Source organism: Convolutriloba macropyga, chromosome 2 (genome assembly GCF_964194025.1).
Source record: "Convolutriloba macropyga chromosome 2, txConMacr16.3, whole genome shotgun sequence".
Classification (NCBI taxonomy): Eukaryota; Metazoa; Xenacoelomorpha; order Acoela; family Convolutidae; genus Convolutriloba; species Convolutriloba macropyga.
Window position 1 is genome coordinate 25,983,751 of NC_134469.1, and position 23,487 is coordinate 26,007,237.

Sequence of the window (23,487 nt, forward strand, 5' to 3'; positions counted from 1 at the left end):
TGCCACACATTCGCTTGACATCTCTTTGAATTGAAGTAAACAGAAGTCAATTTCAAAGTGAGGAAGTCATTTTCGAGAGTGAGGTAAGACACGTGTGAACAAAAACCTAATCAGGCGAATAAAAAACGACCCACTGCGGGTGATAAATGACGTCACGCACGCAATTCAACTGAAATTGGATGAACAAATGAACACAAACCAGATTTGAAGTGATTGAGACGTCATATGGTTGTAACAAAAACCTTGACGACGAAATAGAAAAACAAGAATACGGGAATAATAGCGTCAGCTATCGCTTTGCGGCTATTAAATATGAGCTCAATTAAAGCCTGCTGAGAAGATGAGGTTAGCTAATAAACAAAAAACATTTATTTCATTCCCTTATAGAAAAACACGGTAATCGAAGTTATGATTTCAAACAATGAATAACCTCAAATTCGAAAGACCTTTACACAATCGAAGTTCAGACAGCAAACGTAAACTTTGTGGAAAATAACAGAGACTAAGTAAAAGGACAACGAGCAACAAAAACCGGTCTTTACAATATCATTGAAAATAAGTGACATCAAAATCATTGAAACGGGCAAATAAAACTCCTCAACATCTACTCCACTATTCATAGAAAGAAAGCATATATCAACTTTAAAGAAAACGATTGCAGAATCATGTAAAAGGAGAAGCAACAAACGTAGCAGGCAAAATTTCAAAATTTTTCGAGAAAAAATGTAAAAGTCGATAAAATTCTCGGCAATCAACAGAAACTCTCAGTTGATTCAATTATACCTAATTAAAGAGCGAGACATCTCATCAATGAGTAAGTAATATTAAAAAAACCAATTGCAAAACCGAAAAAATCCAAAACAACAAAAAATTTAAAACATTCAAGTCAAATTCGTGACAACTGTTAGCTATGAATAGAAACATTTAAAAATAATCAACCAAAACTCAAAAAGGCGCGAGATCTCTTAAACCACAATAAGTGGCAAAAAATATTTTTAAGCAAGTTGTGCAAATAGTAAGGCAAGAGTAAAAACCTCTACACAGATCAAAATATGATTCTTAGAGCTGTTCATGATGAAAAAGAGTAAAGGATGAAAAAATCCATTAAGTCGTTAATACTTTTTTGGAAAACAAGTATTCAAATTCGTTAAAACCGTAAGATTTCAAAATAAATTATTATATTAATTTGAGCATACCCCCCATAACATTCAAATTCACTAAATTGGAAAAAAGCAGAATGAGATCAGTAACAGCCTCACTATCGCTTCGCGGCTATTGAACACCTCATTTCGATTTAGTACGTCATCAATAGGCCTGAAAAGGCTATCACGTGATGCCTTAAAGCAGTTTACATCTGCTTAGATAATAAGCTACCTTCAAAGTTACGTATTTTCTTCAATTTTTAGGCGAGAAGACAATGAGTTTGATACTCACCCAAAAACAAACATTTCTTGTTCGTTTTGACTCACCCAATGAGCAGAGGAATCAAACAAATGAAAAACTCAAGATCAAGAAAACAACGACGATTGGTCGAAGAGTGTCTTTTTTGTCAAAGAGGATGAGAGGGCTAAGAGAACTGATTGAAGACAAACACATACCCGGCAGATTGTCGGAAAATAGCCGCCGTTGATTCCAATAAGCATGATTGGGATTGAAAGAATAAATATTGAAAAAAAAAAGATTTTTGTACAAAACATTTTTTAAGTCCGATTTATTTTGATGGCATTTCGTAGTTGAACATACTTCTGTTTCTTAGAGAGAAAATACAGGGGCTACTATCAATACCAAAAAGCATTAGAGAGAGGTAATTAATACTTATAGGAACGACGTTCAAATAGCGGGCATCTAAAATTGGCCTTTATGGGTTTAGCCCGTTTCTATTTCTGACTTCAATTTTTTAGATTGACTCTGTTCATTTTGAATTGCTTTGCTGAGCAGCTGATGTTCAAAATCACTTTTAGCAGAATGAGAGAAGAGACAAACTAGCCTAGAGAAGTCAAAAAGATTTCACGCAAAATGTCGAAAAAGCGCAAAATGGGTAAAGCGAAAAAAAAGTTTGACGAAGTAAAAAAACATAGCAGGACAAGTCCTGACGTACAATTCAAAGAATTTTCATTGACTAAAAAGAAAAACTAGACCAAGAATGGACTATGAGTGAATTGAGAAAACCATTTTAAAAAAAATTAGATCAAAAAATAAGAAAACAGAAAATCAATGTCAAAATGCCGCATGTGAACAAAAAAACTACTAGCGAGAAATGAAAAATCAATTCAAACAAAAAACTAGGCCTAGAATGAGCTGTGAATGGATTGGGAAAACCATTTAGAAAAAAAACTGATCCAAAAAATCGAAAAAACAGTAAAAATCAGAGTGAAATTGCCGCATGTGAACAAAAAACCACTAGAGATACCGAAGTTTTGTTCAAACACCATTTTCTCACTCCACTTTAAAATTAGAGCGAAAAAAATTCACACCGCAAAACCACTCGCTTTTTCGCTCCATTTCCTGTTTCGGCGTGACCAAAATCACTACTCCAATTTGACTTCAAAAATCATGAAAATGTGTGAACAGATCTTAAAAAAAACATAGCCGAAAGAATTCCGGAAACGACTCGAAGTGGAAATCCACTTAAATGCCATTCAACTACTCATCATACAAAACGTGCCTCCACTAATTTAGGATTGTCTTGAAACAAAACCATAGAACAAAAAAGTAAAAAAAATCAAATCTATTAAAATATGATAAATCTGATCAAAATTTGTCATCAATCGAGACCCCGAAATAACTATCTTTGTCAAAATTACTTCATCAACACAACAAGTACCTACTAAAACCACTTATGAGAAGTTTTAAAAAAACTTGATGCCAAACGATGAAAAAATCAGCTCTTACAAACAACTGACTAAAAAACCTGAAAAATTTCATATTTTTTTAATATTACAAAAGCAAATAAAACCAAAGGAAATTTTTTTTTCAGCCAATAGGGTATCCAGATGATCCTAAAGCAGTAGGCAAGTCTTAATAGGCTAAGAAATTTATCTAAAAAACAGAAAAAAAAACGAAAAACTGCAAAAATTAAGAAAAATAGTTCCAATTTTCGCTATTTTTTGTCATATTTCTCAGTAAAAAAAACTGCTTCATATCCACAAAACTGCAACTATTTGTTAACTAAAAACTTCTCAAGTAATAGGGGTCTTTTCAATACCCATTTGAGGCAGTAAAACAAAACAAATTTAAAAAAAATCGCAGAAATTAGCCCAAAAATCAGCAAAATGCATGAAAAACCTCCGAATTAGCATAAAATTCATATAACTTACAAGAAACCTTCAAACCACTACCAACACCAGCCTAAAATTTAAAGAAAATCATAACCAAACCTCTTAACCAAAAAAAATGGAAAAAAAATGCTTTAAAATGCCGCACGTGAACAAAAAATTTCACTCGCTTACAGAAATTTTTTTCACACCTCAATTTCTCGCTCTCTAGAAAACAGCGATATGAACAAAAAAAAACCCCTCTCTTTTCGCTCCACTCTTCATTTTGTTCAGCAACAAAATCACTCCAATTTTTTCACGTGTTTCATTTCCCGCTTCAAAATTCACTCCAATAAAATTGATTAAAAAAAAGGGACTTCTCCAATACTCCTCTTCGAGTCGTAAAAAGACAGCTCCCCAATACAATTCAAATTCTTTGAATTGTTAAAAAAAAATAGGAGCGCTATAATAGCCGGCTGAGAAGATGAGGGCGGCTATTAAACATTAGACATGTGTTAAAGACAACTCAAGGAGCACAAATTCGAACTCCTTTGTAAGAGCAATAACAGAAACGGATTCTGGTTCAAACCTGCGATGATTCTGACTGTGTATCTGAATCGGCTTCTGAGGCAGGCGCTTTCTTTGACACTTCCCGATCTCGGCTGCTCCTCTAAAAACAAAAGAGGTTATAAGTTACTCAGTGTAATCATAGCTTGCAGACTACCGACATACCTGCGAAATAGAATAGAGATAGAAACAGAAAACTATTTTGAAATTCTGAAAAATATTTCAATATTTTTGGCGAAAACTTATGTTGCTTATTGTATTTAAGCCCCGATGCTTTATTAGTATCTGCCTTTAGTACGTAGGAATCCTCTTCCTTAGCAAGACGCTAAGAGTAACCTTTTTCACCTTAATATTGGTCTAAGAGTAACTTCGAGAGTGGGGCAAGTCATTTATGATAAAAATTTCAAAACAGTTTTAAGTTTTCGCGAATCGCCTTCTTAGAGACTGATAGGCGTTACGCTATAATAATGACCTCCGGGCTTTACCTATTTATCCCATTTGTGAGGACAACAGTCAAATAGTTTATTAAACCAGTCTAGGGCTCGTTAAAAAATTCTCATCCTTGCTTTAGAAAAATCAAAATTGATTTCTTGAAATTGTTGGAATAATGAAAAATTGATTTGATGAAGTCAACTAATCTATGGTCGCTAAACCCGAAAAAGTTTTCCCGCGTTTTTCTCCAAAACGTATACGGCGATGCCTTAATTTCTTCGCCTCAAAGCACGTCTATTCAAACCTTCTTTTTATTTTTTTGTTCCGCAAGTTTTTGTTCCGCGAGGTAAAAATTTTTGTTCCGCAAGTTTTAAGACTTGAAATACCGAACTGTAAGCTATTTGGTGGGAAAAAAATCCATATGAAAGCGATTTCGTGGGCATAAAAACCCGACTTGAAAGCAATTTGGCGGGAAAGAGCAAAAAGGCTATAAAAATTTAGAGGACACATATTATTTTGCGTCTTATCCACAACCCTTTGACATCTGTTTCTCCTAGCTGTGAAAAAGAGCAAAATTGGAAAATATTGATGACAAAAAACACAATGATGTCGCCAATAACCGTTTTCTTCCACTTCGCTTTACAGCCCTTAAAAACATAGAACGAGAACAAAACAGACTTACTGTCCAGTTTTAACAGAAAGCCTTCAAATCACAAGGAATAGAACAAACCGACAATAAAACAGTGAAACGCGAAACGGTCGCGCCTGAACAAAAAAAAACCATGATGGGAAAAGCGTATCTTTGTTCGAATACCGGTATCCCACCCTAACCCTACTTTTTAGAAAATAATTTTAAATGTATGTCCCAAAAAAAACTCCTTTCTGGCTCAACTACCTGTTTCGGCGTAACCATAGCCACCACGCCAATTTGTCTTCGAAAATCATCAAAATGTGCAAATATAACCGATTAAAAGTAACCTTTATAGTTCCGTTAAATCTCATCATCTCCACTACCAATTTGCTATTATTTATTGGAACAAGTTCAGCGATGTCCGTCACCTAAAGTCATGTATTGATTGAATTGGGTTTCGCTACGTATTTATAGCTAAAGTTTTCCTGTTTTCGGCGTGACTTCAAAAATCATGAAAATGTGTGAACAGATCTTAGAAAGACATCGTCCCAATGCAATTCGAATTCTTTGAATTAAAAAAGAGGACCGCAAAACTAACCTACTGAGAAGATGAGGCCGGCTATTAATCATACATATTTACCAACACTCATTTCTCTTATATACCAAGAACATCAAGTTATATATTCTGATGTAATTATTACTCTAATTTGGGAATATCATTAAAAAAGTGTTTAATAGAAATTATTTTGGCAAGCCAAACTTAATCTCGAGAACAAACAACCGACTAACGTCAGGCGAGGAGTGCACTCATGTGACTGCCGAGGACTTCGCTTCCTTATAAGCTATTTGTTGCTTAGGGAGGCTAACTTTAACTGAGGGAAGGGATGAGGTGAGGTGGTGGTTGTGCTGGAGGGGGGGGGGGGGGGGGGTAGTAGTGTGGGGATCATCACCGCAAAAATTGCCCTCAAACCATGCTTTTGTCTCCTGAGTAGCTTCGGTGATAAGTACACTTAAAGACGATGATATCTCAAAGATAATTTCTCAAAAACTCAAGGACCTCCGGTCTTTATCTTTTTATATTGTTTTTGAGGATGCGAAGTCCGATGGGCAGACGAAAGCAAACTATTAGATGAAAAGTCGGTGGTACAAAAAAAACTCAAAGACCGACACCACTAATATAATTGCTACAAATTTTGTTTCAGAGCAATAGGAAGTAGTTAATTAAGCCTCCGGAAACACACCCCACAGTTTGTTCAACCTCTTTTCTCCTTGAAAATCCAAATGAAAAAAAAAATTATTCCGACGAGCCCAATTTTCCTCAAAATATCAGACAAATCTCCAGTTTAAATTGACGATTGTTGAGACAGTATGCTAAGAGCATTTGATTCTCAAAAACATCTGGCGTCCAATAGATACATCAGGTTCATTCAGGTGCAACTCCGGATGCACATTCAAAATTCCTTATATAAATGATGCACAACTTTTGCGAAACAAAAAGGATGCACCAAAACTAGTTGCTAGATGTATTGAGTTAGACTAGACCTTCTCGACAATTACTCACCACGTTTGTTTTGGGCTGAGCTTCTGGAACTGGAGACGGTGACTTCCTTCTTGATCTCGAAGAACTAACAGCTGCTACATTATTTAGTAATGCAGCTGACTGAAACACAACAATGATATAGCATTTCTTCTCTGTTATCACCTGTGGAGCACATCAAAAAGATTAGAATTCATGGATGGACGTAAATGAACTACATCTTACTTTTCTTTTGTCTACAACTTCAGGAGACGGCGATTTCTTTCTTGACCTCTAAAGTACAAAATAACTTGCATATTCTCGTTCCATACAATCGAATAATGGTTATTTTACTTAAATCAGCTAACTTTGGGTGGTTCTGGGCTAGGTGATTTCCTTGCTTGTCGCACCTGAAAAACCGCATCTGAACACATGGAAGCAAGAAAGATAAGATTCAGTTGATTTTTTTAATGAACTAGGGAGGGCGCATCATTTTTTTACAACCCACGCCTTTCTAGGATGTCTATTCCGTAAATCAACCACGAAAAACATTCCCAAATCACACTGAATTAAAGCATAATCAAGTCCCAATGGATGAAGTGCATTACACAACTTCTTCCGACCTTTTGCTTCGCTGGTGGTGGACTCGGACTTTTCCTCCGGGGCACTGGCTTCAGTTTCTCTTTAGTTTGTTGAGGTGGTGCTGGTTGGTTCAGTACACGACCTGACTGTGATTTTGCTCTAGATGGAGGTGGTGGTGGAGAGGGCGATCGTCTTCTCGCTACTTTGCTCGCATTTGCAGATGTTTCGGGTGCACTTGTCTAAAAAGGAGCGCATTTACATTTTAAAATAAACAGCCATAACTCATACATTAAGAACGCTGAATTTGTACTTGTACAGATTACCTAGACTTTAGATTGGATTAATATATATATATATATATATATATATATATATATATGGCAATTTATTAAGGTCTACTAACTCTTTTCTGCGGAACTGGAGTCTGATTAATTAACTTAGGGGTTTCGTTCACTTTCGTCGGTGCAATTACTGGCATTGGCATAGGACTGGGTTTAAAAATTTTAACTGGAGGTAGAACATCTGGTTTCTTCAGAATAGTGCGGCCAAAACTCGGCATCTCTGTTGTGTTCAAGGGCGGTTTGTCTTCTGGCGTAGGCAAACCGTTTGTATCTTTGTTCAATTTTTTCCTGTCGATTAAGGGAAAAGAAAACTTTTGTTCGGGGGCGTTGCATCGGTTGTACTGGGCGTCAGGGTTGTTCTGACACACCCAGTTAGGAGGGTACTGCTTGCCAATGCTGGAACTGCTCGTGGGAAGCAAGCGCCACTTTAGACACATATCTGAAACAATGAAAACGAAAAAATCAGTTGTGGTACGTCTTAAACTGCGAATACACGCAAGAGGCCAACATGTCTGCAGAGTAATTTTGCACTTGATAGCCAAAATAGCAGCGAAATAGTATGACTTCCGGGCAGCAGAAAATAGAAAGAATTAAACATAACCGACTAACGTCGGGCGAATTGCTCTCAAACTACCGGCGAGCGGTTGGTAGCTAGCCCCGGTTTACTGAGGCTAGCTTTAGCTTAATTGAAGGGGCGTAAGGTGAGCGCAGCGGGAAGGACACTGAGGGGGGGGGGGGGGTGGGCACAGTGGAGAGGGGGTGGGGGCAACGGTGGGAGAGGGGTCTTTGGCTGCACGGTGCCCTTACGGTCTGAATGATGTGCAGGGGTGGGGATTAGGGTTGAGGGGTGAAGTGGGGGGGGGGTATCAATTTCCAAGAACCGCCCTTCACACCATAAGTATAAGTCTCCAAAACAGTTTCTGTGAATCGCATACTTGGAGAGTAGTGGGCTGGAGGAGAGTAAACTCTTAAAACAGAAGTCAAATTGATGCACCTGAAAAAAAATCCATCATACCAAAGACCGCCAAACTGTTCAAACACCAATTTCTCACTCCACTTAAAAGGTATTTTGAAAAGTCACGCCTCAAACCTACTCAATTTTCGCTCCTTTTACTATTTCAATATGACCAAAATCACCATTCTAATTTGACTTCTCACTGACGTGAAAAAGCCGAAAAAAGCGTGAACAGATCTTAAAAGACAGCGCAAGCGCGCCAATACAATTCAAATTTGAATGGCAAAAAAAACCACGATGTCCCCAATAATAGCCGCCATCGCTTCGCGGCTATTAAACAGAAAACCATGATACCTCTCCAAGTCGTAAAAAGAGACATCGCTCCAATACACTTCAAATCCTTTCGATTTTTAAAAAGGAGATCGCCTAAATATTAGATAATAAGTGGCTGACGGCGGCAATTAAAAACCAATTCAATATTCAGTAAAAAACCTAATCAATATTCAGCGGCTTTTTGAAATACTTTAAACTAAAATATCATAGTGCTCATTGCATTTTATTCACGTTATTCGTGACAACTTTTATTGCATAGGAGTCCTCTAGTGCCCCTGCAAAGGTTTAGAGTCACCTACAGTCAATTAAATATTGATGTAAACATTCAGGAGTGAGGTAAATCATTCATGATAAATGAAAATACGCAATTCAGCTAAAACTCACCGCTGATGAGAGTAACAAATGACGTCACGCACATGCAGAGCAGCATGAAAAGACTGCTGCTTTGAGGTTTGAAGCGTATAGAAATGTACTTCAAAAATGAGCGTCAGACGAAAAAAGGACAAGATCTGAACTACAATTCAAAGAATTTTCTAGCCTAAACAGAAAACTAGTCTCCGACATCTTACAGCTTTGCAGCTATGAACATTAAAGTCAAGTCAGTTCAAGTCAACAAAAACGGGCGCGATGTGAGATTTATTGCGTGCAACTGACAAGCCATTGACTGGCGTAGCTATCTTCTATCCGAGTGAGGCAATTCATGTGAGGATAACCTTCAGGTTTATCAACTCCTGTTCTGATTTTGGCTGGTGTACGATAGGTAGCAGTCAATTCGCTCAAGCGACCGAACTATTATAACAAATTAATCAAAACGGTCAAGCAAAAGAATTTTAAAAACGACATAGAAGACTACCATATTTGTTTCAAACTTTCCTCTAGAGCAATTAATTAGCATTGGTGGCACTTTTTGCCTAACTGTTCTGAACAACAGATAAAACACCCTCGAATGATGAAGGGACCGTAGAATATAGAAATTAACGAACGCAGCTGAGTAGCAGTTGCCGACGCAAAAAGTTTTCATTTGAAGTATTGAAAACTTTCAAAGTTTCAATTTGATCAGGAGGTAATAACATAGCCGGCAAAATGCAGGAAAATAGCCGCCGTTGACCAGATTCAGGCATATTGGGATTGAAAAAGGGATGAAAACTGACAGAATTTTTCTAAGTGTCAAATATGTATGAGTACAACTCTTTGAGTGCTAACTTTGAGTGCATATTCTGCTAATTCGGTTAGATTCTAAGAGTATACTTAATTCAGCTTCGAAATTGAAGTTTATTAAGCTTTATACTGATGTCGGCGAGCAAAAACTTTAAAGAAGTTTGATAGCCTAATGCACTATGACTTAATGACCGGGATTTTTCGGTTTATCCGTTTTCTTTTGATTTTTTCTCTGACTTTGACCGTTTTCATTTCCTCACGTCATTCAGTTAAAACCCATTCAGTTAAAAAGTGGGAGAGGTCAGTCAGGAGTCAAACGTGCAAATCGTGACTTATGTAAAACCAAAAAAATATCAAAAGGTATAGCGAAGAAAAAAAAGGAGGACATGTCCTTAATCACAATCTAATGAATTGAATTAACTAATAACTTGGCACTTAACATTTTTATACCAATACCAAACTGCAACAAGACCAATATCAATTAGAAGTTTTCGTTCTCTGAAATCTAGTGTTTTGAGAAACAAAAATACGCTATAATAATAATGCGTAATAAAAATAACAGTTTCACTTTATGAAAATGAAGACCCTAAGCATCCTTAGAACGAGTAAACAATAAAACAACCTAGTGGGAAACAATGGCAGACAAAGCAGGAGGCCAAAGCTATTGATATTGAAAAAAATATCAAAAAAACTATGGAGTGAAAGAAAAAAACATAACTATATTCCAGAATACTTAATAACGGCAAAGCATACAACTTTAGAAGTCAAAAAAACAATTTTTGCAGTTCTCTCTTGAAAAGGACATTAAAAATGGAGGCAAGAAACAGAAAATCACTTCAACAATTCGAACACAAACAGTACAAACAAAATTCACTCAAATCACACAGCACAACAAAGCCAATGAGAACTACTTCAGTAAGAATGAGTGAAAAGACCACAAAAAAAACAAAAAAATGCAAGATTCAACAACCCATCTTTATTTTTTGAAAAAAATGTTTCAAAAAACGACTGCCATGAACTCTAGCGACAAAATTGGTCCACTTTTTTCTCATTACCAACCTATTGAACCTTTCATAAATAACACTAAACAAAAGACAACAAAGAAATCAATTTTCGCAAAAACCAAAGAACTGGCTATTTTATGAACATTAACAGTTAGCAGTAACCAAAAGCAGTCATTACACCGCAGAGGTATACCCCAAAATTTCCGCCTTAGTAAAATTGGCTCAAATATTAGATACATACAATGAGCGAAATTCGGAGACATCCTTTGTATCTTACTTTTGGCAAAAGGGGTTCAGCCAATTTTGCGAAACAAAAGAACATTCCGATCGAAAAGTAGGCTATAAGTCTTGTAGCACGTTTCCGCTCAATTTAGGTGTCTATTATTTGCATAGAAAGTATCTCTAATCCGCAATTGAAACTAATTAAATGCGCGCATTTTGAGCACGCAATAAGCACTTCAATAAAGAGTTAATTGAAGCTTTCAAAGCTTTAAAGAGTTTTATATACATGCAACCAAAAAAAACTTATTTTTTGCCGAAAAATCCCTCGCACATCAAAAGCTTTGTATATCAATGTGGGACTGACCGACTTTAATAAGTAGTAAAAAATAGTACTAATAAGCAGTAATAAGTAGTAATAAAGTACCAAAAGTAGTAATAAAGTACTACTAGTAGTAATAAGTTAAGCTTAATTAAATAAGTAGTAATTAGGTTAGGCTTAATTGCGGATTATATGCGAAATCAAGCTACATTGCGTGCAAAAAATCGATACATAAATGGAGCAGATGCGTGATACAAGCCGTGCGAAAAATAGGTTAGAAAGTTTGTACTTGTATTTCGCGGCTAGGATTAGGACACTTTTGCGAACATGGGTTGCTAATTTCCCTTCCATTTTGCCGGTTTCTGATAAAGTAGCTATTTTCCGCAATATTGTTCCATTTTCAATGTATTAACATAGTAAAAACGAACACGAGATACACGCATCGGGCATATCTTCCGTTGACGATTTGGGTATACCTCTGTGGTGTAAGCCTTCATTAACAGTCAGTAAGTGAGAATACCAGAGAATAAGTGAAGTACAAAAACTACTTGCACGACTCAAATAATAATATTTTTGAAAACAAACAGCTGATATTTCATAGAAAGCAATAGCTATGACCTGAAACAACTAAAGCCATTGATCTAAGCATCACTAGCAATTGATAAGACCTGTCATTAATGAAACTAAGACTAAGGCAACAAAGTATCAAAACTTCTCATCACTCAAAAAATCGATATTCCATGAAAATAATTAGTGTCAATGTCAAAAAAATCAATAAGCTTAAAATGAAAAAAAAATCGATCAGATTGATCTCCATTAGGAACTTAGGAGACCTGTCCATAATTAATGCGACTAAATGACAAGACAACAAATACACAAGAAACTCAGAAAATCAAAAAAGTTTAGGAACAAATAGTCAAAGCCATAATGAAAACCACTAGCCAGTATGACCTGTCATTATTGATACTAATTGAAGAATTTTTAAAAAGGGGCAAAATTCAAATATTCACTAATATTTTACTACAAATAAAGTCAAAGCCATAAAAAGCTATAATCGCCCATTGATGACTTCAGGCAATTGCAAATAGGCGCAATTAGAATGCATTTGTATCATTTTAATAGCACGCAAGAGGAGAAAAGTAAAACAGAAGTCTAATTGACGCACTTGAAAACAAAATTCCTTCTGAAGAACTGAATATTTGTTCAAACACCAGTTGATCACTCCACATTAACGGAAGTCTAACAAAAAAAACACGTTCAGACCTACTCGATTTTTCGCTCCCTTTACTACTTCAGCAAAAAACAGCACACCAATACTATCCAAAAACAAAACTTTGGATTGTAAAAAAACATAGCCAAATAGTCAAATCAAAGTCAAAGTGCCGACTGATCAAAATTGATAAAATGAAATTTTATTCAAAAACTATTTTCTCACTGTGATGGAAAGTTGTGATGGAAAGTTCCCAACTTGAACTTGGAGTGAGAAAAATTCCGCCGCGAAACCACCCGCTTTTTCGCTCCACTTTCTGTTTCGTCGTGACCAAACCATCAATTCAATTTGACTTCAATAATCATAAAAATGTGTAAAACATATCTTGAAAAAGACAACGCCTCAATACAACTCGAATTCATTGAATCGTAAAGGATAGAAGCGCAATAATAGCCGGCTGAGAAGCTGATTGCCGATATTAATTAATAGATTTCATTATATAGATGTCCATTAATGATATTGCGAGAGATGAAAGTCATTTATGATAAAACTGATGGCGCAACTCAGCTAAGAACTCGATAATGATGAGTGTAACAAATAACGACGAACGTCGGAAAATTGATCTCTAATGACATGCGAACTTTATTTCCTGCATCAGAGCAATTGAAATCACTAAATCAAGATAAGCGTGAAAAAGTCACTTAAGTCAAAGATTATTCTTGAAAAGCGCAAAAATGGTCAAGCGAAAAATCTGCATAAAAAACAAACACGTTTACAGTAATTGCTTCTCATTCAAGAGCAATTAATAATCGACCTCTACAGTAAAATAGCTGCGAAAAATTGGTACGCGAAATAAAAAACATAACCGACTAAACGTCGGAAGAATTGCTCTTGAACGACTAGTGGGAGCTCTAATCAATTGCAGCCTGCTTCAGTCGGGGGGGGGGGGGGGGGGGGGAGGGAGGGGTAGCCTAAATGGGACTAAGAAGTTCTATAGTGGGCTTCAAATAACCATATTAGAGGTTAACATATACCACTAAAAAGATTTAAAGTAAAAAAATGACACCAGTTTCGGCGCACTTTTCATTTGACTTTTAGTATTAAATTGCCGCCAATTGAGTTCAGCTGCTTGAAATTGTGATTGAGAGAGAATTTTAGATCACGCGAAATGCAAGAAGTCAAGGGCGTAAAAGTCACTCGAAAAGTCAAAACCGTCAAGCGAAAATTTTGCATAAAAAAAAAGACACACACGTTTACAATAATTGCTATGAACTGCGTTCAAGAGCAATTAAAAATTCTCTTCAAGTTTTCGGTGTGAAAAAAGGTAGAGAAAAAGTAAAACAAAAAATACTAGTACCATCCATAGCCATGCTCAGCTTAAAACTACAATATTTTAAATGAGCCAACTTTTAATTAGAAAGTTAATTTGACTTTCGTTAGAATTTTGCTGGCATTTGGAGAGCGAAATTTAGATCAGGTCTGCGTAAATGGAACAACCTTCCAAGAGTACTAAAAAGGATCACCGTTGATTCCAATAAGCATGATTGGGATTGAAAGAATAGAACATATTAAAAAAAGATTTTTGTACAAAAACATTTTTTAAGTCCGATTCATTTTGATGGCATTTCGTAGTTGAACATACTTCTGTTTCTTAGAGAGAGGCTACAGGGGCTACTATAAATACCAAACATAACCGACTAAACGTCGGAAGAATTGCTCTTGAACTACTAGTGGGAGCTCTAATCAATTGCAGCCTGCTTTAGTCTGGGGGGGAAGCCTAAATGGGACTAAAAAGTTCTAGCCTAAATGGGAATAAAAAGTTCTATAGTGGGCTTCAAATAACCACATTAGAGGTTAACATATACCACTAAAAAGATTTAAAGTAAAAAATCACACCAATTTCGGCGCACTTTTCATTTGACTTTTAGTATTAAATTGCCGCCAATTGAGTTCAGCTGCTTGAAATTGTGATTGAGAGAGAATTTTAGATCACGCGAAATGCAAGAAGTCAAGGGCGTAAAAGTCATTCAAATAGTCAAAATTGTCAAGCGAAAATTTTGCATAAAAAACACACACACGTTAACAAAAATTGCTATGAACTACGCTCAAGAGCAATTAATAAGCATTAGAGATGGTAACTAAGACTTATAGGAACGACATTCAAATAGCGGGCATCTAAAATTGGTCTTTATGGGATTATCCCGTTTCTATCTCTGACTTCAATTTTTTATACTGACTCTGTTCATTTTGAATTGCTTTTCTGAGCAACTGATGTTCAAATTCACTTCTAGCAGAATGAGAGAAGAGAGAAACTAGCCTAGAGAAGCCAAAAAGATTTCACGCAAAATGTTGAAAAAGCGGCAAAATGAGGTAAATCGAAACATTTTTTTGTTCGACGAAGTAAAAAAACATAGCAGGACAAGTCCTGAAATACTATTCAAAGAATTGAATGAAAAACTTAGAAGTACTCTTCATGACCAGCAGATTGATTGAACAATGCCGGCCAAAACAAACAAAATCATCTAAAGAAATTGAGAAACTAAAACAATCAAACTAAACAATATACTCATTGCTAAAACTATTGCAGCTTTTACCCGTAAGGCAGAATTTGATCCCTTTAAAAGTACCTATTTCAATATATGTTCAAAGCCAATGCAGTATAAAATCTGCAAGATCTGAAAAAAAATTTATAGACCCTTGAAGCTTGATTAACTCGAAAATTACCCGAAAAATTAAAATATAAAATCAATGGTATATTTTAGTGAAGCGTTGCTAAAAATTGAGGTATTATTATCTTCAGAATCGTTTCTGTGTCTCTAGAAGCTACCCAGTAACCCAATTCCAAGCCTTAAAAAAATCATCGGTTCAAACCTGGATAGGCAATAATTTTTAGAAAAAACTTCAAATTTCAAAAAAATAGAAATTGGTTCTATTAAAATAGTAAAAACCATTTACTTTCCCCCTAGGAACTATTTAAATAACATTTTATCATACCCTGGATGAGGTTACCTGGCTACTGACGCAAAAAAATGATAAAAGACAAATGTTTTGAAAAAAACATGAAAGGAATTTCAAAATTTATCAAAAAATTTCTAAAATTCGAAAGGTTAAATTCTTAAAACAAATCCATTGAAAATAACAAACATGCAGTAACTCTTTATCAGACCGTGGAACAGGTTTTCCGGCACTTGCGAAAGGACAAAGATCAAAAATTGACCAAAACTTTCGGAAACCTTAAAAAAATAGCAGATTTTAACAAAAAAAAGCAAAAATTCGAGACACTAAAATGTTGAAAATCAATTTTTTATTACTAGAAACTATGCAGTGCCCTATTATCAAACCTTAAAGAAGAATCCCTGCCCCCTGGAGCTGGAAAAACTCAACAAATGACAAAAATTTTCAAAAAACTTGAAAAAAATTGCAAAAATTAGTATCATTTTGCGTGTCTGTGTTTGTATTACCAACACATATAGATCATAAAATCGTCACAACATGTAATTTTGTCTAGCAAAAGGCCTTCATTAACTTTTAAAAACTTCAATCTAAGACTAATCAAACAAAACTAAAAAAAATCACAAAAAAACATTGAATGAACAATGAAAAATTGCAACATTTTGAGCCCAAAAAATCCTAATAATGACCTTTTAACCTTAAATTAAGGTCATCCCAGAAGCTGCAACACTCTAAGCACTTGAAGGACTACTAAAGCCCACTTTGGGCCTCTAATGAAACTTAATGCCCGCTGAGCTTTACCTGTTTATCCCGATCAAAGTCATTGAAAAATGTGTGAACACATCTTAAAAAAACACAGCGCCCCAATACAATTCAAATTCTTTGAATTGTAAAAAACATAGCAGGACACTAGCGAGAAGTGGAAGTTTGGTTCAAAAAAAACTAGGCCTAGAATGAACTCTGAATGGATATGGAAAGGCATTTAGAAAAAAATCGAAGTGAAAAAATCGAAAAACAGTAAAAATCGAAGTGAAATCGTCGCATGTGAACAAAAAACCACTAGCTAGAAAGCGAATTTTTGTTCAAACGCCGTTTTCTCACTCTACTTTAAATTTAGGGCGAAAAAATTTTACGCCGCAAAACCACTCGCTTTTTCGCCCCACTTCCTGTTTCGGCCTGACCAAAATCACTACTCCAATTTGACTTCAAAAATGTGAGAATAGATCTTAAAAAAAGACAGCGCCCCAATACAATTCAATTTCTTTGAATTGTAAAGAAAAATATGGAGCGCTATAATAGCCGGCTGAGAAGATGAGGGCGGCTATTAAAAACAATTAAAAGAGATGCAAAAAAGACGAGTTCCAATGGACAAAAAAATTGAAGGCTTTAAAAGATTATGAGGTTTAGATTTATTATGCCTATTGCAAACTTTATCAATTAAGCCATCATGTTCAACACTTACCACATTGAATGGCCTGAGGTATGTTCAATTGTCTACGTTTTATGAACCTGGGTTCGTCCGACGGAGGTTCCCACCATTTTTTGGCACTTTCATAGCCAAAGCTCTCCCAAAACTCTGTCACACCCGTCCGAATAATCCCGGAATCATTCCAGTAATCAACCAGGTGCTCGCCCATAACTTTTAGCAAATGACGGTACTCTTTCCCGTCAGCAAAATCCTGCTTGTTATGCGCAGGTTGCAGTACAATGTAGGGAACATCGACAATGCCCACAATTCCGTTACACGTCACTTTGCCATCTTGCTGTGGCCCAGTTCTGTCGTACATTTTGATGAGACGACCACAGTTGTACATGAACATGCCGTCACAAGATCGGTTCTCAATGTTGAACCCAAAAATTAAATGCAGAATCTTAGGATCCTTCAACATCCTGAAAGACAGCAAAATTGGTACTTTTCTGACCTCAATATCATAAACACATGTGAGTCTGAAATGTCTGACATTTGAGATCCGTTTTTTTCGTGACGACAAACATTTCATTTCAATTAAGCTGTGTGAAAAACTCATTTCTGCCCTGATACTGTTTTGCGTTGTCTGGAATAAACACAGCGAAATTTAAGGATCCAATTTTTTAAGTGAAATAATATTGTTAAATCTTAGTATGATATCTCATAAATAGAATCACCCGTCGTGGAGAAAACGCAATTCAAGGATATGAAAGCTCAATATAGAATTGCCATTTCCAAAATTTTGTGGCTGTAAATAAAATACGACAGCTCTAAAAATTTATACATCACCATCCTGTATTTTTATTCGTTGGTCAGTTTTTTTTTACTTCACTTACTTTTCTTTTTGGTCAGCCAGCTTCGTCTTATAAATTGCTTCTGATCTGTGATCTTCAGCATCATTTTTCGCCAAATTCAACTTAGAACGCGCCTCTCTGTTGGCAGAATTACCGACACGTTTCAACAAATCGCGGTACTTGCTCTCGGCCTCCCGTGCTTTCTCCTCGGCTAGCTTCGCGTGTTCTCTCGCCTCCCTCGCGTCGTTTTCTGCACGTGTTTTGAATCTGTTCGATGTAAATTTGAACTGTTTTGGTTTGTACAGGCAATTTGCTAATCTCCGAGTCTGAACTTTTATTCCTTGGATATAGATCTTCATCACTGGCTCCAGATACAATATACTAGTGTAGGCACGCAATGAACGCCGCTCAAATACCAGGCTATAACAAAAAATTAGTTACATACTTCTCCCTTTTCCGGTGTTAGGCCAAAAACCCAATGCCAAAATACAAAGTATACCCAATATTTTCCTCAATAGTTAAAATTATCAGAAAGAGTATTTAGCATAGTAATGCCGAGGTGATATAATTATAATGTAATAAGGTATATTTTACTAGCTTTTAAATGTAAGACTAGCACTTGGCCATACCTCCAAGACTAGCACCAAAGTCATACCTCGCCGGCCCGTGGGACTTGATATGAAAGAATTACAATCTAACAAGATGAAAATTTCCGCTAAAGGGTGATAAAATATATGAAATCACATGTTGCCTTTTTCATTCCAACTTCGGTAGAATAAATAACCTAGGAATAATAACAAGCCTATAGTGGTAGTTAGATTTTAACTCAATTTTCTAAAAAATCAAAACTGTATTAGAAAGGCTTTGCTCTCACCAAAAAAAAAATCAGATTAATTTTCAAGATAAGTACCTGCTATTTAAGAGTAAAATACAAAACAAAACTTTATACAAATTTCTGATGAAAACAGATCTTTCAGATTGCTAGAAAATAGCCGCAATAGCTTTGTAGATGTGCAGTCCCAAAGAAACAGCAGAAGACAGACAAAAAAAATCGTCTTTTCATTGAAAACTGATATGTTATATTATGATCGAAAATCTGTACAAGTTTTTGCTGCCTCTATTAGCTGCTCTCAAATAACCATCATTTAGAGTCACACACACTCATTCGACCTTATCTCTTTGAATTAAAATAAATAAAAGTGAATTTCAAAGTGAGGAAGTCATTTTTGAGATTGAGGAAGTCAAATGTGACCAAAAATTTTATCACGCAAATGAACAAAAAACTCGCCCCACTACGAGCGAAAAATGAAGTCACGCACGCAGTTCAGTCGAAATTGCATGAACGAATGAACAAAAAGCAGATTTGAAGTGGTTGTGACGTCATATGGTCGTAACAAAAATCGCGACAACGAAATAAACATAGCCGGAAGAATTCCGGAAGGACACGAAGCGTCCGAACTTCACAAACAAAACCGTGATTGCAGCGGAAGCCAATTGCTTTTGTATTGAACCATTAAATCATTACCTCCCCAGGTTTGATCTAAAAAGTGGTGAAACTTAAAACACTGTAGCCGAGAGAAACAAAATCCGGCAAAATTTTACATTATTGAAAACGTTTGGTAAAGTTAAAAAAATCCGAAATAATAAAGATGGTCAAAAAATTGATTGGCCGAAAAAGCTGACAAGACTATCAATTGCCCTCAAAAATTTATGATTCTAATTTCAAAAAGATCGCGAAAGCAAACGGCAGATAATAATCAAAGAAAGCTCAAATTTTAGAATCAGAAAACCGCAATAAATAAACTTCTAATTACTGCAATTACGACAAGAAACAACACATATTTCTTCCTTGTTGTACATATGCTAGACAACATGATTCCAAACTAATTCGAAAATTAAATTGATCATAGAAAAGATATAAGCAGAAGATTCAAAGGCAAAAAATCGTTTAAATTAATACCAAGGCCGGAAGAAAAATGCATTAAATAGTAATAACTAGAATTTTTGAAAAGGCTTGATAACAAACTCTCAGTACTGCTTTAATTTGAATGAAATCAATGGCAAAACAAAGAAATGACGAAAATCTAAGAAAGCTGAAATTCATTTTTAACAACTGAAAAAAATCAATATACCGAAAATAAATGTAGGTGACAGGACAAAGCTAAAATGATACTAACTAGAAGGTGAAGAATATGGGCACAACGTAATCAACACCGTAATAAAAAGACATTTCTTGATTTTGAAATTTAAGAGAAAAAAATAGGAAAAAGCAGATTTCAAAAATACGAAACATTGAATCAATTTGCAAAAAAATGGCTAAAAAACTTTTACGACTGAATTTATCAAAAAGTTTTATCTGTTTTTCAAAAACTTAACGCCAAAAAATGATTGAAGTTTCATTGAAACGAAATTAAAGTCCCTCATGTTTCCCCAAAAGATTCTAGTAATTACAACCATTCTAGTAATTATTTCTAGTAAGTACAAGCAAAAAAAAACTGACAAATCGTAAAAAAACTAAAAAAAGCGGATTAGCATATGTACAATTTTTTAAAACAAAATTACATCGAGGAAGGAAGATGCGTTGAGTATACGAATTATGAATGGGAAGTTGCCATATTTACTGATTTTTTACGAAAAAACGATTAAAAGATTCAAAAATAAAGAAGTTAATATAAAAAGCCAAAAAATTAACTTTACCTTGAAACGCATTTTCAGGCTCTGCAAAAAAAACACTGGCATCAACTTCCGAGGTTGACATTTCAATATAGTATCCAATAAAAATTACTACAAGAAACAAAATTACAAGCAAAAAAAATTGGGCCACAGACGAAAAAACGGCTATCGATATGTGCCATTCAGTCAAAAACTACTTTCAAAGTCAAAAAGTCATTCACTAAACGCAGCGCATGAAAAAACCTCTCTCTCTCTCTCTTTCTTCCCCCCTCTCTTTCTCTCTCTCTCTCTCTCCCTCTCTCTCTCCCTCTCTCTCTCTCTCTCTCTCTCTCTCTCTCTCTCTCTCTCTCTCTCTCTCTCTCTCTCTCTCTCTCTCTCTTAGCTGTTCACCGAGACAGCTTTTCTCACTTACGATTTTAGGTCAAGGCCGCGTGAACAAATCTACTTCCTGTAAAAAAAAAGACCGGCAGAAAACCAATACTCCTCTTCGAGTCGTAAAAAAACCAAGAGATGGCCAATAATAGCCCCAGCTATCGCTGTGCGGCTATTAATAACTTATTTCAATTGGAAAAAAACACAATTGAGCTTGAAGCCAAAAAAGAACCAGTCCATAAATTGTCGGAAAATAGCGGCAGTTGACCCGCTTGCCGCATACCGGTTTTGAAATAGAAAAAAAAATGGCGAGGTAAAAATTGACATAATTGTTCAGAAGTGTCAAAAACGGTTTTAAATTGGAGTGCAGTTTCAGTTAGATTCAAAAAACATACCCGACAGATTGCCGGAAAATAGCCGCCGTTGATTCCAATAAGCATGATTGGGATTGAAAGAATGGAAGATATCGAAAAAAAGATTTTTGAAGAAAAATATTTTTAAGTCCGATTTATTTTGATGGCATTTCGTTGTTGAACATACTTCTGTTTCTTAGAGAGAGGCTACAGGGGCTACTATCAATACCAATAAGCATAAGAGATGATAACTAAGACTTATAGGAACGACGTTCAAATAGCGGGCATCTAGAATTGGGCTTTATCCCGTTTCTATTTTTTATTTAAATTTTTTATTCTGACTCTGCGGCAAAAAGGTAAAGCCAAAAAAAGTTCGACGAAGTAAAACAAAACATAGCCGGAAGAATTCCGGAAACGACTCGAAGGAGAAAATTGCCCATACTAATGATTAAACAATTACAGCAACTATTGTGAACTCTGAACCTCCAAAAAGTCCATAAAAAATTTGAGGAAGAATAGAAACGGCATTCAAAAACCAAAAAATTGAAAAAAAAAACTAGGAAAACTTAATGACTTTTTTAATAGTACAAGGAAACATAAAAACGAATGAAACTCCTTTGCAATCAGAGCAATGAAAAGCTTCCAAAACAATGGGCAAGTCATAATAGGCTAGGAAACTTTTCTAAGATTAAGAAAATCTGCAAAAAATTAAGAAAAATAGTTTAAAATTTCTCAATTTTTCTGTCAATTTTGCTAAGAAAAAAAGATTTATACCAAGAAAACTTTAGCCAATTGGTATCTGAATATTCTGTAAGTAACTAACTTCTATTCAAATCCCACTTAAATCATTAAAACAAAAAAAAAAACAGGCAAAAAGTCATTAAACTTCGTCTAAAAATCAGCAAAACTGGTCAAAAACCTCCAAATTAGCATTAAACTCAAATTAACTACTTGAAGCCTTCAATTCCTATCAAGACAAGCCTGAAAATAAAACAATATCATAACCAAACCTCATAGCCATCAAAAGTTGCAAAAAACTGCTTTTAAAAGCCGCACGTGAACAAAAAAATTTCGCTCGCTTAGAGAAAATTTTTTCACACATCAATTTCTCGCTCTCTCAAAAACAGCGGTATGAACAGAAATCACTCTCTTTTCGCTCCCTTCTTCACTTTTGTTCAGCGCCAAAATCACTCAAATTTTTTTGACGCGTTTCATTTCCCGCTTCAAAAATCACTCCAATAAAATTGATTTAAAAAAAGGACTTCTCCAATACTCCTCTTCGAGTCGTAAAAAATAGGAGCGCTATAATAGCCGGCTGAGAAGATGAGGGCGCGGCTATTAATTATACTTAATTCAGTTTCTAAATTGAAGGCTATTAAGCTTAATACTGACCGTCCCTAGAAAAATTCTGCATGCTTTACATTCTTCATTTTCAAAGTAGAGATAACATTTACCAATTACTCATGTCTAAGGGTAATTTAAGGCTTTCTAGATTAACTAACCCCTCATGTGATAATCCCTTCTCGCTTCCCATTATAATATCAGTGGGGTCAGATGCGATATCCAGTTCAGCCTCTCCATTATCCAACAGCTTCATGTGCATCAAAATCACAAGTGTCCCTGTGTCACTCTCAATTTTGTCGAATTGTGAAAAAATATCTGTTTCTGTTTTGAAAGGTGAGTGTCGGTAAATAATTTCCAGTTCTTGAGAATGCTGAAAAACGGGAAGCAAATAAAAATTGTTCAGTAAGGGCTTCAGTTGGTAGTTGCCCGGGATCAAATTAAAGGCATTTACCTTAGTTTGATCTTTTACAAACGGTCATCATTAACTGAAGATCACAGAAGAGTTGAGAACCTCTCCTCTTCAACATTGTTACTTTAAAAAAACTAAAATAAATTCTAGAAATCGCAACACGAAATGAACAATGAGTTTTTTTAAAACTGTAAATATGAACATTTCCAGCAAAGTTTAAAACTTTACAGTTCCTGCATTTGCTTGTACCTCTGTAAGTCATAACCGAAAACGAAAAAGTAGCATAACATGAAATAGCCGCAAAACTTTAAATTCGTCAAAACGTAATTTTCAGTTTTTATCATCAATTTTCATAATTATCTTTTTTTAAAAAATCGAAAATTCTTGCAAATCAACACAAAAATTTTTGAAGCGTGACTATCATATCGCAAGAATATGCACTCACAATCTGAAAAACTCCATGGTTAAAAACGACAGCAATTCATAAAAAAAGGAAAATTCATAGAAAAGCAATTCATAAAAAAAGTAAACGACAGCAATTTCTGCAAAAAAGTAAAATCATAAAAATTTTCACTATTTAAAACATACACGGCAGTTT

The 23,487-nt window shown here is 35.3% G+C and overlaps 2 protein-coding genes across 2 annotated transcripts in view; both read right to left on the reverse strand.

Annotated features, from left to right (window-relative positions):
• LOC142358572 (proteasome subunit beta type-3-like) overlaps positions 1-23,487 on the reverse strand; it is a 361,488-nt gene that overhangs the window by 185,148 nt on the left and 152,853 nt on the right. The window lies entirely within an intron of this gene.
• The window catches only part of LOC142358562 (uncharacterized), a 65,682-nt gene that overhangs the window by 34,594 nt on the left and 7,601 nt on the right, over positions 1-23,487 (reverse strand). The window contains exons 7-15 of the mRNA XM_075409962.1: positions 22,639-22,850; positions 17,781-18,158; positions 16,939-17,366; positions 7,386-7,762; positions 7,024-7,221; positions 6,769-6,810; positions 6,647-6,694; positions 6,446-6,544; positions 3,844-3,924 (exon numbers count right to left, since the gene is read on the reverse strand). Of these exons, the coding sequence (XP_075266077.1) occupies positions 3,844-3,924; positions 6,446-6,544; positions 6,647-6,694; positions 6,769-6,810; positions 7,024-7,221; positions 7,386-7,762; positions 16,939-17,366; positions 17,781-18,158; positions 22,639-22,850 (1,863 nt within the window). The remainder of the gene's footprint in view (positions 1-3,843; positions 3,925-6,445; positions 6,545-6,646; positions 6,695-6,768; positions 6,811-7,023; positions 7,222-7,385; positions 7,763-16,938; positions 17,367-17,780; positions 18,159-22,638; positions 22,851-23,487) is intronic.